The sequence below is a fragment of the Astatotilapia calliptera genome, chromosome 3 (assembly GCF_900246225.1).
Source record: "Astatotilapia calliptera chromosome 3, fAstCal1.2, whole genome shotgun sequence".
In the NCBI taxonomy this organism is placed as follows: domain Eukaryota; kingdom Metazoa; phylum Chordata; class Actinopteri; order Cichliformes; family Cichlidae; genus Astatotilapia; species Astatotilapia calliptera.
In genome coordinates, this window is record NC_039304.1 from 12,616,902 (window position 1) to 12,633,547 (window position 16,646).

Consider the following 16,646-nt stretch of genomic DNA (forward strand, 5'->3'; position numbering starts at 1 on the left):
GGGACGTGGGACGGTCACATCACATGTATGCATGGGAAGGCATTTACAGCTGTTCTCTGCTGCGAGTCAGCCTGCGCTATTATGAAAGAAAACTGGCTCCGAGTGCAACTTTTGGCATGTCAGGGCTGCCTATACCTCGATACGTGTGAGATGCGCTTATGATAGATGGACAGGTGGAAAGACAGGACAAGGGTGAGATAAAGAGTGAAACAAAGAGGAAAGAGCAGCAAATGACAGGACAGATGCAGAGGCATGGGGACAGATGGATGGTGAAAACGTATAGACCAGGAGGGCCTTGGGCTTGTGCCAGCCCGAACGAAAGCCCCTGGATTGGAAGTAAAATGTTATGGGCTTAGTATGTAGTAAAATAAGAAGCCGAGGCTTAAAGCATTATTCAGATATCATACAGAGACGTGCTGTGAGAGCATGCATGTGGTCCGTGTCACATATGAAAGCTCTTTATATTACTCCAACAGGATGCTGTGTGTTCAGAATGTGTGTGTGTGTATGTGATGGCACTCGCCTTCAAAAGGCATTATGGTGCTTTGTCTTGTTTTGTTTTTGCCTTATTGGACAGATGCTCAGGCGCTTATTCTTAAGTAAAGGCAGATTAGATTGATTGGGTCATCTTTAGAAGGCTTTGATAAAACATGCTGTGATGAAATGTTTTCCTCAAGCAGCCCTGCCTACTTGTGTAAGCACAGATTAGCTCACACACTTGTTGGCGTTATAGCTCCTGTGAGCTGAAACAGGAACAAGCACAAAAAGCCATAGACCCTCTGAGAGGAATTGTCACGCCCACACACACACATATACACACACACACACACAGCAGAGACCCTTATTGTCCCTGTTCCTACTCCCTGCTGAATGCCGGTTGCGTTTATTTTGCAAATTTATGCTGACATTTGAGAGTACACCACCCGCATCAGTTCACTGCTCCAGCAAAGGGTGTATGAATTATCATATTCCTCTGTATAATATGATTTTCTCAAGTGAGTCTTATTAGAATACACCATACTTTCCTCATCTCGAGTTCCCTTCAGTTTTACTGTGCCGAGACATTGTTTGCACTGTCTGCTGGAAGAAATCCTCCATCACTGTCGAGCTGAAGGCAAGCTGCGGCTTTCGGGCCCGCAGCTCTGCTGTGCTGCTCCATTTCAAGACACATAAATGAGAGGGAGCGCAGACAAATAGGCTCAGATGTATAGTAGAGAGAGATGCCGACATGGGTTGTCCAAGCCTGTGTCATCTCGGAGCATCTGTCAGATCCACTCCACAACAAGAGCTCTCAACCCGCCTGCCCCATAACACTGTAGGCTCCCTTTTCCGCCTCTCTCCCGCTCTCTGTCTTTTCACTCCCAAGGCAAGGCATTTGTCCCTGGCTCATGGCAAGTTGGAACAGCAGTGGCTAAACAAATATATTCTGGCCCCCCAACAGTCGCTTCTGGAAGGAAAGGCTGGAAGGGAGATGGGAGCAAAGGAGGAGGGAAAAAAATAAAAGGATAGTAAGCAGAATGGTGAATATAGCCAAAATAAAGTCCCCACAGGGAATGTTTGGAAAAACAGCAAGGGAACATCTTTGGGTCTGGTGGTGGCTGCTTGGCTTCCCTGTCTAGTCCCCCCTTCCCTCATCTCTCTCTCACACACACTCAACACATATTCCCACTGGGCCACTGCTGCTGATTGAGGCATGGTTTGGTGTTCCTGCCCCAGCTGATCCCATGCCCCAAGTGGATACCCATCTCTCTCATCAGAGCGGAGCCTTCAGTGTGTGCATGTGTGTGTTTGTGTCTTTGTGGAATTGAGACGCCCAATGCTAAGATCAGATAGTGGGGTTTTTTTTTCTGGCCAGACACATCACGTTAGACACTTGCTTCCTGTCTCTGTGTCTGTGTCTGTGTGCGTGTGTGTGCACTGGGTGAAAATGACTATTTTTAGTACGTGGGGTAATCTTCACTAAGAGCCTTTCAGGGCTGTTTCACTTTAACCTGGCCAAAACACTAAGCCAATAATCCCCCCCCCCCCACCCACCGACTTATACTCTCACTCACACAGCAACATGTCACGCTGATGCCGCGCGATAAGGCCAACTTTCCTTGTATTATTTAACAGTGTACACTTTAGAGTGGAAGGAAGATATATAAACAGGGATTCCTGGAATGCTTTTATACTCTTTCTCTAATGCAACAAAGGCGGGAAGTGCAGGCTCCTCCTGGGCAAAGAGATAAAATGAGCTGATCAGACTGATAGGGAGAGATGAGCAAAGGTAAGAGAGAAAGCACTAGCCAGTAATGAGAAAGCAATATAAAATAACAGAGTGGAATGGGGGAAAAATATATATAGAAATGCTGAGAAAGAGGGGAACAGCATGGAGACAAGTCTTCAATCAGTGCGCGCCTCGATTTGGGGTGAAACGCTGTCAGTTTTGGACAAAACGCTGCTGCCCGTCTTCAGCAAAGGCCTGCTTATATTTTTATGCTGGTAAACCCAGCAGTTGTAGAAGTCTTCTACCCCGTTAGTCTGCCATATTCTGTCAGGCTCTGCTGGTTGTAACACGACTTACACACGAACTTGCACGACAGGTTAGTAATGAAATAAAAGCAAGTTTCCGTGTTTATGAGAGAAAGTGCTCTTTGATAAACGTCTATTTTGTTGTTGCTGGTATACAGTTTAGGTAAATGCATTTGTCCGTGTCTTATTGCAGTCTTGCACTGTACATGTGAAGGTTTTCCCTTGTTTGAGACTCAGTTTGTAAAAGCTGGAGGAAAAGAGAAAAAAAAGAGTAAAAAAAACCCCTCCCCATTTGAAAGGAGCTTTATTATGTGCACTGCATGCTCATAGCTCCAGCTTATTCCTGAAGCATTTAAGTCTGCACAGGCCTCAAATAGTTCAAGAGGCTCTCGGAGGCTCTGCAGATGCATGAGTGACTCGATGCTTGGATGACTCACTTGCTGCCCAATCAGTAGCTGCAGTAGGAGCTGATGCTTTTGCAGACATTTTGTCAGCGCGGAGGGAAAAACGCCGCTTTTTGTTTGACTTTTTGAAAAGCAAAAATTGAGCGTATTAAAATGTCATTTGGATTAGACTGAGACTTAAGAAGGAGACGTCAGTCGCGGGGGGGTTAGCTGTGTCAGAGATGGATGTAGAAACAGGCTGGGTGTCTCCAAAAGAATGGGGGTTATGGGTTGCAGGTGTTCAATTCAAAATTACGATGTACGTGTAAGCATTATTATTACTTGGCACAAACACATTGAAAACAGACTCCATTTAACTGTAAAATATGTGTTTTGTGAATTTGTGAAGTGGTGTATTTGGGATATATCTGCTGGATGTGTCTGCCATGATAGTGCTGTTGACATCAGGAAGTCAACGGCTCTAAAATTGTCTGCTTGTTGATCAGCTCTTTCCAGAAACCCATTTTCAGGCTACACACTGGCTTGCCAAACCTCTTTTCATATTGCTGTGGGCTTTGTTGTATAATAACTTGATGGGCAGATAGGGAAGGGATTTCGAGTGTTGGACGCTTGTCATCAAGTGGTCAACGACCATTGATCATTCTGTGTTTGGCAGACGTTACGCACTCTACTAGTGGGTGCAGGTGTGTCGGGTCTGCTCGGCTAAATGTAAATGTAAAGCCTATCCATTCAAAAAGGCAACATGATCAGTATTCCACAGAGAATAGATCCCAGATTAAGATGAAATTCAGCTCAGAATTCGGCGCTGGCAGCTACAAAGAAAGACCGTGAGAGCTTTCATGCCCCCACACATTCCCAACCCCTCATCCTTTCTCATCGTATCCCTGCCTCACATCGATGGGTTGGGATTGTATCGACTTATGTGCACCGTTCCTTTGATGTTTTCTTCATTTCTTTGCTTGTAAAGATGGGCGCACCCCCGCATTGTTACCGCTCACCCAACATGCGAGAGCTCGTGCAGCCCTACATGCTCGACCAGACGTGCAGCCCGCACACACACGGCAGTGGAAAGTGTGCGAGGCCAAAAAAAAAAAAAGAAGAAGAAGAAGAAAGAAACACTCAGATAACACGCTCGCAAAGTCACGACACGGATAAGAGGCGCACACGCCGCTGTGGCAGCTTTCTACCTGAATCCAAAAGCGACGAGGCGCCGGCTTGCGCGCACAAGCAAAAATCAAAGTGAAAGATAATGCGTTTATTTAGTAATCAGCAAATAGCTTTATGCGGCGGTTAAGTGGCGAAGCCTGCGAGGCCACGATAAGATCGTTTGCTTTCAGGTGTTTCCCTGTCGTGCCACATATGGCATTGAGTGCAAATTGAATAGGGTGACCTTTTTTTGCGCTGCGGAATCAAATTGACTGCATTTTTCCCCTCCCGAAAGATTGGGCCTTTTTCAATTACCATAAATTTCCGATATAGGGTCCCCTGTCGTGTGTACAAACACGCGCACGCAAAGATGCTCAGCGGGATAGTGACACAGGAGCACACCTCGAGGCGTCTTGTGGTTTGAAAACGCTGCAGACGACTATATCTTGTCCACTCCATCCTGGTTCTCCTCGGGTTGGCGTCTTTCCGAGGAAGACATTACCATGACAAATGAAACGCCACGAACTCTCGATGGGCTCGGCAGGGCCCGAAAGGTCAGGGAGCTGCATTGTGAAGGTGCGCGTGTGTGCGTGTGTGTCTAAAGGTGGTGTCAGCGGAGGATAATAACATTGAGTCTTCTTTGGGAAAAAAAACAACAAACTCTGGTTCGTTCTCAAATCTGTGTAAATGTCAGAACTGAAGTGGCCTGCATTCTCTTTGTATGTAATTGTTTTATGAATAGCTGCACTTGACAGCCGATGACAGATTTGCATTCCAGCCAGGAAATGTAGCGGCAAGATGGACAGTGGAAACACTGTGTCTGCTTCTTTTTTTTCTGCCCCTCTCTGCGCTCACTCTGTCCCCCCTCCCTGTGTTCCTCCAACACATTATCAGCAGTGTAACAGTAGGTTCAAAGGCCCCTTGCTTAGTAGTGCACATTCAGAGCTGCTGACTTAAGCAAATAGCTATTTGCATGCCATTAGGAAGAGAAGGGGGGAAAAAAGCAGAGAGAAGCACCATTCCTCATCACATCTCTGCATCTAGCTGAATATTCCTTATTTGAAGCTCCAAATCTCTGTTTTGCTCTCCCTCCTGCTGTGGCTGTCAGAGCAAGGCACAGTCAGAGCAATCACAGCAATCAGTGTTTCCACATGCCAAGCCGATTGGGAGGTAGCTGCCAAAACAAAAGAGTGTCCAATCATTATGATGGTGTGTGATTTGGTGGTGTTAGCAAACGGTTGCTTGGACCATCTGTTGGATGGCTGTAGAAGGAAAACAACAGCAGCTTGGGGCAGGACTGTAGATGGGGAGGCTGTACCGGGACAGACCGGAGCCTCCTGCGAGCTGTTATTTGGTTAGCTGTGCGAGAATGTGTGATATGTAGACGTGCGTGCGTGCGTTTTACGACGTGTTTAGATAGAGGTTACTGGATTATTTTACGGTTGTGTCATAAATAATGTGTTTCGACGGCAGTTTGCATTGTCTCTAGAGATGCTTTTTTTTTTTTTTTTTTTTGCAAGATTGCAAATCTTTCCGGGTCACGTGTGCTTCTGCGAAAAGGCACAAACCCCGAGACCGCGTGACCCAAAGTTAGACAGAAAGGGCTTGACGGGTCTGAAGGCATGTGACAGCTGATCTCAGCAGATGTGTGACAGAGTTCAGGTGGTGAGTTTGAGCAGCAAGGTTACCCGTCAAAGGATTTTTTTCCCCCGTCACAGAACCAGAAAGAACAGCACTGCTAACATCCCTTGGGTAGGTGTCACAATCGGATCTGGCCTGTGTCAAAAAGTGTAACAAGAGTTCTCTTTCTCTCTTCGGCTCACTCTGTCTCACACACACACAAACGCAGAGAAAGATATCCCCTCTTTTCACTTTCCCTTTTTCCTCTCTCATTCCCCCATCAACTCATCTGATAGTGCTGTAACAGTCTCAAATGGTTCCCCGGAGATGCATCAACTCCGCGCGCGCACACACATCCTGTTCCTTATTGATGGCTCGAACCGTTTCCTCGCTGATTTATAACTCACGTAGCCTTCTAAACCCGGATAGGCATCTGGCATCTAAGCAGTCGACTCCTGTGACATCACTGTCTCATTTACAGAGATGCCGTTTTTGTTTAAATGGAAAATAGTGACTTTGTGCCCGATAAAAAAGGATTATCCAGACCAGTTATGGAAATACAGCTAAGTAGGACGGGGAAGGCTAAAATCAGCTGCCTGGTGCCGGGGCTGGACAAGCTTGTCTCCATTTAGAAAGCAAAAGATTTTATACTACCAGTACTATGATTTTTTTTATTTTCTTTTTGGGTGTGTGTCCAGAACACGTAGAGCCACCATATCTACTTCATAGGATCATTTGCTTTGGAAATGGTTTCTAAATAACGAGATGCTCTGTTGACTTTGTAGTCACATGGAAAATGAGATGAGTGTTCAGTTCACAGCTACATGTCGTGAAACATTCACAGCCCTGACCACAATTGAGGTTTAACATTTAGTTTTATGATTTGGAACACCATCAGACTGTGTGCCACCGCCGCCTCGCTCGCGCAGACGGCCACGCGCGCACACACACTCACAGGAACTTAACAGTGTTATGTATGGTTTCATCGCTCCGTATAGGCCATAATCACCCTCTCTCCATCTCAGTAAGCTCATGCTAAATGACCAGACGTCTCTGGTGGCTGCCATGATTTGTCTCTCCACCGCGCGCCGTGTTGTACCTCACCCTCCCTGCCTCTCCTTTCTCTCTCCTTCCCCGCTGCCATATGTTGTGCCTGTGTGACCAGCCGACGTGTCAGGCCTGACTAACGCCTTAACGGCAAGCCTGACTTTGATTTATTTCCTCTGAAATCTGGGGGCCGGGGGTAATAACACAGAATGACATTATTTGTTTATCAAATCCAAGGCTGCTTCTCTTGGCAGAGTCAAGATGTGATGACTTGATACCACAACCCCACATGCTGCACACACACACACCCTTCAGTTTCTGATTGTGCCATGATTAGGTCTGGCCCGTGTCAAGCTTAACCTCATCCAAGGGAACGCTTTTGAAATCTGACAGAGAAGGGAGCAGAGTTGGAGGTGGTGGGGAGAACAAAGATGGAGATGGAGCAAAGCAATTAAATTGTCAGGGCGTAGCTTTAACCCTACCACCCAATTTTGTGGCCAATTTATTAAGCACGTTTTCTGTCTGCGCTAACTGGTTGGCGTGCTTGTATTTACAGAAAGAAAGAGCAGGAAGAGGCAGCGAGAATAAACAGCACTTTAAATACTAGATGACCCATTTTATGGGAGATATTTTATCTTCGCGCACCCAGAGTGTCTGTCACGTGTTCTGCTTCTCAATTTAAGATTGCGGAGGGGCTGTTTAGCCCGTCTAAACCCCGTCCCGATGTTACTCAGCCACCAGGTTTGTCATTCTGGCACTTTCAAAACACTTTTAGGTTCTTCTTAAACGTGTAAATCATCCATTGCCCCCGTTAAAATTTGATCGCTGGCAAATTCGCTAAGAAGCGTGGAATCCTCGGGAAGCAATTAGCAGATTTTAATTTGGCTATTTGCCCCGGCGTGCAGGAGCGAGTGTTTGTCTAAAGCAGCACCTTCACCTTCCGTTATCAGCCCGTGTGAATAGTATCTCCTGGAACATAATGCTGTGCTGTAGAACTCAATAAAAGAGTTAAAGGCAAGGACAATCTCAAAGACAGCCTGTCTGATAACAAAAGGGCCTCACCTAATAATGAACAACTGAAGTTGGCTTTCTTTGCTCCAGCGTGGGGGAGGCTGGGGTGAAGGAGGAGCGGGGGGTAAAGAGAAGCTCTGCCAGCACTTGCCAGCATGTTTTATGGCTAATTGAAGCATTTGGAATAAAACTGCTGCAAAACGGCACCCTTTAGAATTGGAGTGGGGTTAATATATTGTGATCCCACAATTAGCCCAGGATTGTTAAGATCTCTTTAATTCGGTGAGGTCCATTAAGCGGGATGGACGAGAAAGTGCTCCCGCCGAGACAATTTTTCTCTCCTCTCTTTGTTCTTTCTGTCCTCTTTTCCCTCTCAGCAGCTGCTGTAGTAATCAATATAAGCGGACGCAGGCCGTCAGCGAGGTGCTAGGTTGTGCTGGTGTTACCCCCTTTGGGTGCCATAGCTTCTGAGGTCCACCCACATGGAGACTTTGTTTATAAATAAACAAGTGGCCAGAGAGTCGCTGCCAGTAGATTGACTCTGGTGCACCAGGTGTGGTCTTTAAGCTGGCGTGGAAAAGCTCGTCCTCGTGGACAGAGGCATTAGATCATCCTCTCTCTCTCTCCAGAGCAGAGGTTTGCTCTTTACCCCAGTTTCTCAAATCCCCACTTGGCCTATGAGTGCCTCCACTAGAGCCGCAGCAGTGGCTGTTGCATGATCGTCACGACTCAGGGTTTTCACAAGTGTCTCTTACAGAATACGAGAGTCCCTTCTGGGTTATCTTTGGGGATACAGTGCGCCTGTGGGAGTCTGCCAATTGGTGGAGGATTTTTTGTGTGTGTATGTGTGTGTTTTTTTTAAACAGGACTACATTTGAGTCTGCAGAAATGCCCCAATCCCTTTCAAACCATGACATAACAAAGCCTGCACAGCTCTCCCAACATTTAATGTAATGCACTTTCTTCCCAATATAGATTTATTGGTTTAAAGTCGCTCTTGCGAGGCAAATAAAGCCACGCCTTAAACGGAGCATTGATTGAATGGTTAATGAGTGCCTAACCAGAAGGCCAGTTCATTAAAGACTCGGTTTTGATCATCTGAAATTGCTCCTAAATTTTAATTTCTCATGCTAGGATGTGCGTTTGGGTTAAGCCAAGGCTCCGGCTTTATCAGCAGTTAATACCTATCCGCTTAGTGCTCAGGTAATAACTTGGGATGCTGGAAAACGGTGAGCATTTCAATAGAGCGGGGGTTCCAGCACAGTGGATTTTGAAGCTTCTTGAAAGTAATTAAACAGCACGCCACCTCATACAGAGCAATTTCCTGCAAAGCATGTGCTTGCCAATGCAGCACAGCCCCAGCCTACGCCGCGTTATCTCTGTGAAATATGTCCCCTTTATCATTTTTTAATAATGACTGAGTGTTCGTGTTGTTAGGAGAAAATCTACTCAATAAACATCAGATTAACGTTTTCCTCACTGTTAGCTAGCTAAGTGAACGTCCAAGATATCTGTGTCATCTGTAAATGAAAATTGGAGGAGGGGAGGGTGGGGGTTGAGGCATTAAAATGGCCGCTATCTCGGCGGCAGATCCAAAACAGCGGCGTCCATGCTGTGTGTGTAATTGTGTTAAATAAGTGAGGGTAGATAGAAGCGTGCGCATGTGGGATTTTTCTGAGGAACAGCGTGGATATCTGAGAGGCGTAATGATGGCCGTGTGCCATCGCCGAGCCACGTGAATCCTATCGTGTGCTTGAAGGGATTTGCTCTTGTTGGGCTGGCCACAGAACGTCCCACGGTGATGAGGCTGTTTATCTCTCTGCTGTCCCGAAGCCCCGTGGGGTTTTTATGGCCTTGGAACCTTAAGTTCCTGTCGTCACTTGTCAATGCAAAAGAGAGCGAGCGAGAGAAAAGACACAGTCGTTCCTCACATGGACTCACACGCTCCCCTTTGTCAAGTGAGCTGCATTACTCTCAGTCTTAACATTGATCTATATACGTTCTCCTTTTTCTTTGTTTTTCTGTCTTTTTTTTCCCGACACGCATGCCGTTATTATCCCCGGTCAATAGCTGGCAGCTCACACCTCACCCTCCCCATCTCAAGGCCTTCTCCATACATTCATCTCTCTGTCTTTACTCCTCACACATTTATAAGCTGCGAGCGCACAACTTCTCCTGCACTTCAAAAAAGGGGTCTGAGTAGCAAAAACAAGCTTTATTTATAGCAAAGTGTTGAAGCTGAGTTCCCTCCCATTGTGAATGTCAGCCTGTCACACCAGCAATTTTAAATAAATCAGATTTATTTAGCTTTGGCGAGTTGTAATTTCTCCTTATCTGAGGGCCGCTCGCAAACATCTTGTCGGCAAGCGACGACTCTCGAAGCTGTGGGCTGAAGAGAGAGAAGAGCGAACTTCTGCGCATTGTTTCCTTTTATCCCCCCCCACCCCCCCACCCACACACACACACACCCACACACACACACACACACACACACACCATAAACCCCTCCATACCACAGCCTGCCCCAACCCATTGCTGTCTTCCCCCAGATACTTGCTACTTGTCAGCGTTGGTAATGGGTTTCTTGGGGGAGATATTATTTTGGTCCAGTAAGCTGTTCGCTTAAAATATGAGTGACAGGCTTGACTCACATGCACATGAGGCAAATTTTGTTTGGGTTTTTAGTGTTTTTGTAAAAAAGGCTGCCAGAACGCAGTGAGCTCAGCTGCTGCACAAAAATAAAAATAAAAAAAAACGAGAAAAAACAAATGTTTTCTATATTAACAATGAAAGCCAACCACCACCTTTACTTCCCCGAAATAAAGAAAAAGGGATGCAACTTCTTCTTCTGACTAAAATGTCCCATTCCCCCCCCCTCTCTTTTTTGTCTCTGTCTTCCCCCCTCTCCACCCCCCTACCCCCCCCCCCCCCCCCCCCCCCTCCTAAGAAGATAGATGAAGAAAATGAGGCCAACTTGCTGGCAGTGCTTACAGAGACCCTGGACAGCATCCCGGTGGATGAGGACGGATTGCCTTCGTTTGAGGCCCTGGCAGATGGGGACGTGACCAATGCCAGTGACCAGAGCTGTCCCTCCTCTCCCGACGGCTCACCGCGCACCCCAGAGCCCGAGGAGCCTTCCCTGGTAACAGCTACAGCTCTTCCTTATCACGATTCTCACACCAGCACCATCCTACAGTTCAGACATGAGTTATACCCGAGACCTGACCTCCGGTCTCGCACGTACTCACACGTACGCTGTGTTTTTGGCAGTCCAAAGCACACATCAGATAAGACTTCTCAACAAGACCAGAACCCCAGTAGCGGTCATTTGTCTGTGTGACGTTTGCCTGACTTCACACTCCGTATTTGCCACAATGTGTTCATTTATGTGCAGTCGCAGCAAGCAGGGATGCAGATGCAAGTAGGAGGGAAATGAGTGGAAAGGATCAGTGTGTTTGCTGCTCAGCGCTAATTACATAACAGCGCTATCGTGGCGCCAGTTCAGTGATACGAACGCTGTGGTTGGGGACAACTGCGGCTGACACAGTGCCACGGGCCCTGAAATCAAGCCGGGACGTAATGAAAGTCGGGGGGAAAAGGAAATCTATCTCATCTCGTCTGCTCTCAGCAGGGTCTCGGCTAATCCCCCTGTGTCATCTCTTTTGGCAAACACCCCCACCACCACAAATAAGAACTCGGCCTACCTTGGTGCTGTTATTTTTACACACATCCGTGCCATCTGGGTTTTTCTCTAGCTTATAGGCTTTGACCTAAAACGTTATGTTATGTGACATTGTAGTCCATTTTATTCCATGCTGGTCCCTTCCAAATGACCTTTAGCCAAATGCCTGAGCGTGTTTATTCAATCACATTAGAGAAGCCTAGTGGTGTGTACACAAAAACACCTGCACTGGAAAAAAAAAGAGGCTTGACTTTTCATGTCACGTAGCATGCACTTAAGTTAAAAAAAAGAAGTCTTTTTTTTAACTGCAGAGTTAGAAAATGAAAGCAACTGAAAGGCTGCCATTGTAAATCTTTTACCTTACAATGTAAAGTGCTCTGAAATGACTGCCGCCGTAAACTGGCACTGTTTAAATAAAGTCGAATTGAATTAAAAGGTGCCATTTGCATAACCCACGCTGACTCCCCGCTCCTCCTCCTCCTCCTTCTTCCTCTCCCACCTTTCTGGTTCTGTTTGGGTCCATTCGCAGCTGAAGAAACTCCTTCTGGCACCCGCAAACTCCCAGCTCAGCTATAATCAATACACAGGTGGCAAGGCACAGAACCATGCAGCCAGCAGCAACCACCGGATCAGACCACCACCTGCCGTCGTCAAGGTAGGGAGTCACACACACACACACACACACGCACACGCTGTTGATTTCACTCCCGTGCACACACTTTTTTTCCTGTTTGTGTTTGTTTATCTCTCTCACTCTTTTCTTGCTCTCTCTCGCTACTTGCTCACCCTCCCTCCTTCTCACTTTTTTTTTTTTTTTTTGCCTGTTTTGGTGGCCGCCTTTAGAAGATGTTAGACTTCTGCTCTAGCAGTCTACTGTCCCAGGGGGCCATCTCGTAATGAAAACAGGCTGATTGCTGTTGGGCTTTCCAGGCGAGGCGTCGGCACCGTTGTCTCATTAGCTCCACCACTTATCCGCCTTGGTATGGTGCCTGTTGGAGGACGGGAAAAAAAAAGAAAGAAAAAAAAAAAAGCAGCGACAGGCGCTCTTGCGGCGAGATTGATGCCTTGAGACGACAAGATCAAAATATCAGACTTGATGTACTCATTAGATGGCTCTGAAGAGAGTGTTTTTCTATAGGGGTGGGTTTGATTAAGATTTAATTTTAGTCAGCGTAAGTATCACAGGTTTTGTGAATTCTGCTAAATGAAAAAATGGGATTATTTCACTCTCGCCCGTTTGGATTTCACGCCAGAATGTGGCATACTGTGCATTCAGTGTCATATCAGCATATAGCACTTAATTGTGTTCTCTTGCTCGGTAGGACTGTCTGAAATCTGCATTTGTTATGCCTTAACGCATGCACAAAATCATCACAATGTAAAGAACATCTGTATCTCACTGTGTGGTGAATGCGGCGCAGACATATGTTAGCTCTGCGTACCGTGTTTGCACATGCAGTGCGTCAACCCTTCTTCACAGAGTCTATTTTCATACTGTGTCTTTGAGTCATCCGTTTCTGGAGCAGAGCGAATGAGGACTCCCGGAGGACGTGGTGTGCGTACAGAGTGGCGCGGTGGCGCTCGGGGGGCCACGCAATTAAAATGATGGGCGGACAGCACTCCCACCATCGCCTCCTAGACAGTTGGGCAACCACTGCGCTCGAGCTGTTTGAGTCACACTCTTAGGCTCTCCATGCCTCCGTCTCTTTTCTACTTTTGTTTTTGTTCCAAATAAAATACTTAACATTTCTCGCAACTAGATCAGCTGCACTGTGCAAAACTTTTTATTGGAGCTAACTAAGTCATTCGCTCTCTCTCTGCTCGTCCCTCCGCAGACGGAGAGCCCCTGGAACGGCAAAGCAAGAGGGGGCTCCAGCCAACAGAACCGCCCGGTGAGGCGGCCCTGCACCGAGCTGCTGAAATACCTAACCGCCACCGATGACATCCTCCTCCACGCCAAAGCCAGCGAAGCCAAGAGCACCTGGGGGGGTGCTAGTAGCAGGGACAAGAGTGGCATGGGTCTCGGTGCCTCTTCTTCCTCCTCTTCACCGTCCTCGTCATCCACTTCCTCGTTCTCCTCCCTCTCCTCCACCTCTTCCTCCTCTTCCTCTACCACCTCCAAGAAGAAGCCGGCTGTGCCGTCTCATCAACAGCAGCAGCAGCAGCCGCCACAGCAGCATCACCAGCGAGGTGAGAGCCGGGCTGGAGGCGAGTGTAGTATGGCTGGTCTTGGGGCTGGGAAGTGGCAGCGTTGCGCTCACGATGACGGGTTTGAGGAGTCGGAGGGTGCTACTATCCCTGTTGGCCACAGAAGCTCCGCCTGCGGCCATGCCCGCCCCAAACTGGAGCACGGGCCGCCCAGTGAAGAAGGAAGGCCGCCAGGCGATGCGGGCCGCCTGGCTGCCGCTAGGTTTATTAGGTATATGCACTCTTATTCCCTCCCTCCCCGAGAGGCGAGTCACAGCTGTGAGCATTGCCGAGAGGCTGCAGGCGCCACTCAGGCTAGTGAGGGCTTTGGCAGGCAAGGCCGTAGCAACAGTAACAGTGCCAGCCGTGCGCCACATAGGCACATCACAGTGACTATAAAGAAAAGAGACGAGAAGCCGGGGCACCCGTTACTTAGCCAGCTGCTCACCTCCAAAAACAGGCCCGCTCAGTATCAGGCCCGTGTCCTCCCGCATACTCCCATTACCCCTTTACGGAGCAGTAAGAGCAAATTAGCAGCGAGGTCTGAGAGTCCAGCCCGGGCTTTTTCTAAGGTTAAGGAGGAGAAGGAGCTCAGAGGGACCACTGATGATAGAAACAAGGGAGTAAATCAAGCTGAGGAGCCTGATTCAAGGCCCCTGTTGTCACCTCTCACCTTTGACCTAGAGAGCTGGGTTAACCAGCCAGATCCAGGGCTAGACATGGCCTTTGGACTAGATCTGGGGTGGCCAAGCCAGGGGGGCTACAGGGAGGATGTTAACCATGATGATGATGATGATGATGATAATGATGGTGTTGTTGTTGATGGTGATGATGATGATGATGACCATGTCATGGGCAGCCCCGCAGCGGTGCTCTCACAGGGCCCACCGAGCCCACTCCTCCCAGATACTAGCATTGCAGAGCCCACCCCTCCCTGCATCATACAAGGGCAAGGGCACCCACACATGCAGGCACTCAGCGAGCACCCCGATGACCAGGGCCACCCATTGTTAGGTAATCATGAACTGCATCCCCCCCACTGGCCTTATCTCTGCTCTCTTTTCTCCCTCTCTTGCTCTAACCACTTCCCGGTTTGATTTCACGACTAACCCCCTGTCCTAATTTGAATCTAACAAGTCATTGTTAGGGCATCAACAACAATGACAGCAAAACAGCCTGCTCGCCAATGCTTTTTGCTAGTCGCAGAGGCACTCTTTTCAATTTTCAAAAATGAGTGGGGTTTTTTTTTTGTCTTTGAAAAAACAAAGGAGGGGGTGGGAAAAGGGGTGAGCCATGTCTTGCTACTGTACGTCTTGTATTCGCAAAGCCAATCCTTGAATCATCTTTGGCTGATTGAGCTGAGTGTGCTGAATATGTACATTTAGACTCAGAGCCCCGGTGCTGCTCTCTAGAATCGCGCTACTAAAGCCACACTTCTCTTAGCTGGAGCACAAGCCGGCCAGAGCCTCGGGCAACTGCACAAGCTTCCTTGACTCTCCTTTCTTCCTTCTTTTTGTTTTTCTTTTCTCCCCCCTCCTCTGCTGTTGGTGCATGCGATTATGACTTTATTGTCTAGGGAGGGGCTCACCCACAGTCATGTGTCTTGTTTGTGGCATCGTCTCTCTCTCTGTATGTCTTTTTCCATTTCGATCTGTTTGTTGTCTTGAGCGTGGTGTCTGTGTCTAGACACCTGTGAAACACGTACCATCACTTCATCCTGCCTCACAGAGTGAACAGTCTATCCTAAGAGAATAAATTTTTTAAATGGGGTCAATCTAAAAAAAGATATACTCTGTACAATAGTGTCCATAGTAAGGCTTTCTAACTAGAAATGGGTGTTTTTTTTATTTCTTTTTTCGTAGTAATATTTGCATTTGTTGAGCCAATTTGGGATTAATTGTTGCAGACTTGTGGATCTGTTCTCTTCTACCATGAGTGTTATACTTAGATCAATAATTACCCATGCTCCTTTGTGTTCTGCAGCCAAACCAACCACCTTGCCACTTCCTTTGACCCCAGAGTCTCCAAAGTAAGTGTGAGAAGTTTTTCCACATTATTCTAGGCAAAAAAAAAGGCAACATGGAAACTACAGAAAAAAGACAAAATCAAAGAAAGCTATATAGACTAGAATCCAACCTGAGGCATTTTTGTGATTCATTTCCATTACATCTTTCTTTAGTCTTACTTTCACCTGTGAAGTAAGACGTTCTACGTTTTATTTTGTCTTCCAGTGACTACAAGGGATCACCGTTTGAGAACAAAACCACTGAACGCACATTAAGTGTGGAGATTGCTGGAACCCCAGGTAAGCAGACTTTTTCTGACAATATAAATTTTTTTTTTAAATGACCGGCCGAGTACTTATAGCTGTGGTAGGAAGTAATGGGTTCATTCCTTTCGGGAGCCTTGATAGTTCCATCACAGTTCAGAGTTCAAGGTGAAGACATAAGGAGATCAATTTTATGCGCCTAAGTATTGATTAGGTCTTCCAATCTCCTCGGCTTCTATTAGCAAACTCCTCCCATTCCTCTACCACGCCCACTGGTTTGTTAGTGAAGAGTTAATATACCTTTCCTTCCACCAGATCCTAATGCTCTCTGACTGACAGCTCACTCAAGCCCTCTCCAGGCGCAGAATACACAACTATGCTGGCTTCATCAATCTGTTCAAGTAATGGCATCCTGTCATTTAGACGTAGGTCACGGCTGCATTAAAGCTCATTCAGACATAACCGCGACAGTGACAAAGAAGCGCAAAGGAATCGTTGCGCACGTCCGCATGGACACGAGTGAAGTATAGTCAGGTGTTTGAAAACTTTGCAAAGAGCAGGGTCTTCGCGCGCTGCACGGTGCTGCTGAGAAAGCTGCCCCTGCCCCAATCACGCGGGCTCAGCGAGCGAGAGCTGTTGTTACGCACGCGTTAATTTTATTCCTGTGCTGTTCAACTGGTTCTCCTTAACAGTCATGTTTTACTGAGCTGAGCAATTCACGGGGGGCGTTTTGCAGTCGTGAAAGCGACGCGTGAATGTGTATGAG

General features: G+C 47.3%; 1 protein-coding gene across 10 annotated transcripts in view; it reads left to right on the forward strand.

The window, feature by feature from the left end:
• The window catches only part of ppargc1a (peroxisome proliferator-activated receptor gamma, coactivator 1 alpha), a 302,778-nt gene that overhangs the window by 273,785 nt on the left and 12,347 nt on the right, over nucleotides 1-16,646 (forward strand). For 3 of the 10 annotated variants that reach the window (XM_026161835.1, XM_026161837.1, XM_026161838.1), the window contains exons 3-7: nucleotides 10,690-10,884; nucleotides 11,954-12,079; nucleotides 13,260-14,625; nucleotides 15,595-15,640; nucleotides 15,843-15,916. In XM_026161835.1, coding sequence (XP_026017620.1) covers nucleotides 10,690-10,884; nucleotides 11,954-12,079; nucleotides 13,260-14,625; nucleotides 15,595-15,640; nucleotides 15,843-15,916 — 1,807 coding nt within the window. The remainder of the gene's footprint in view (nucleotides 1-10,689; nucleotides 10,885-11,953; nucleotides 12,080-13,259; nucleotides 14,626-15,594; nucleotides 15,641-15,842; nucleotides 15,917-16,646) is intronic. The other 7 variants (XM_026161841.1, XM_026161843.1, XM_026161842.1 and 4 more) reach the window with 5 other exon arrangements.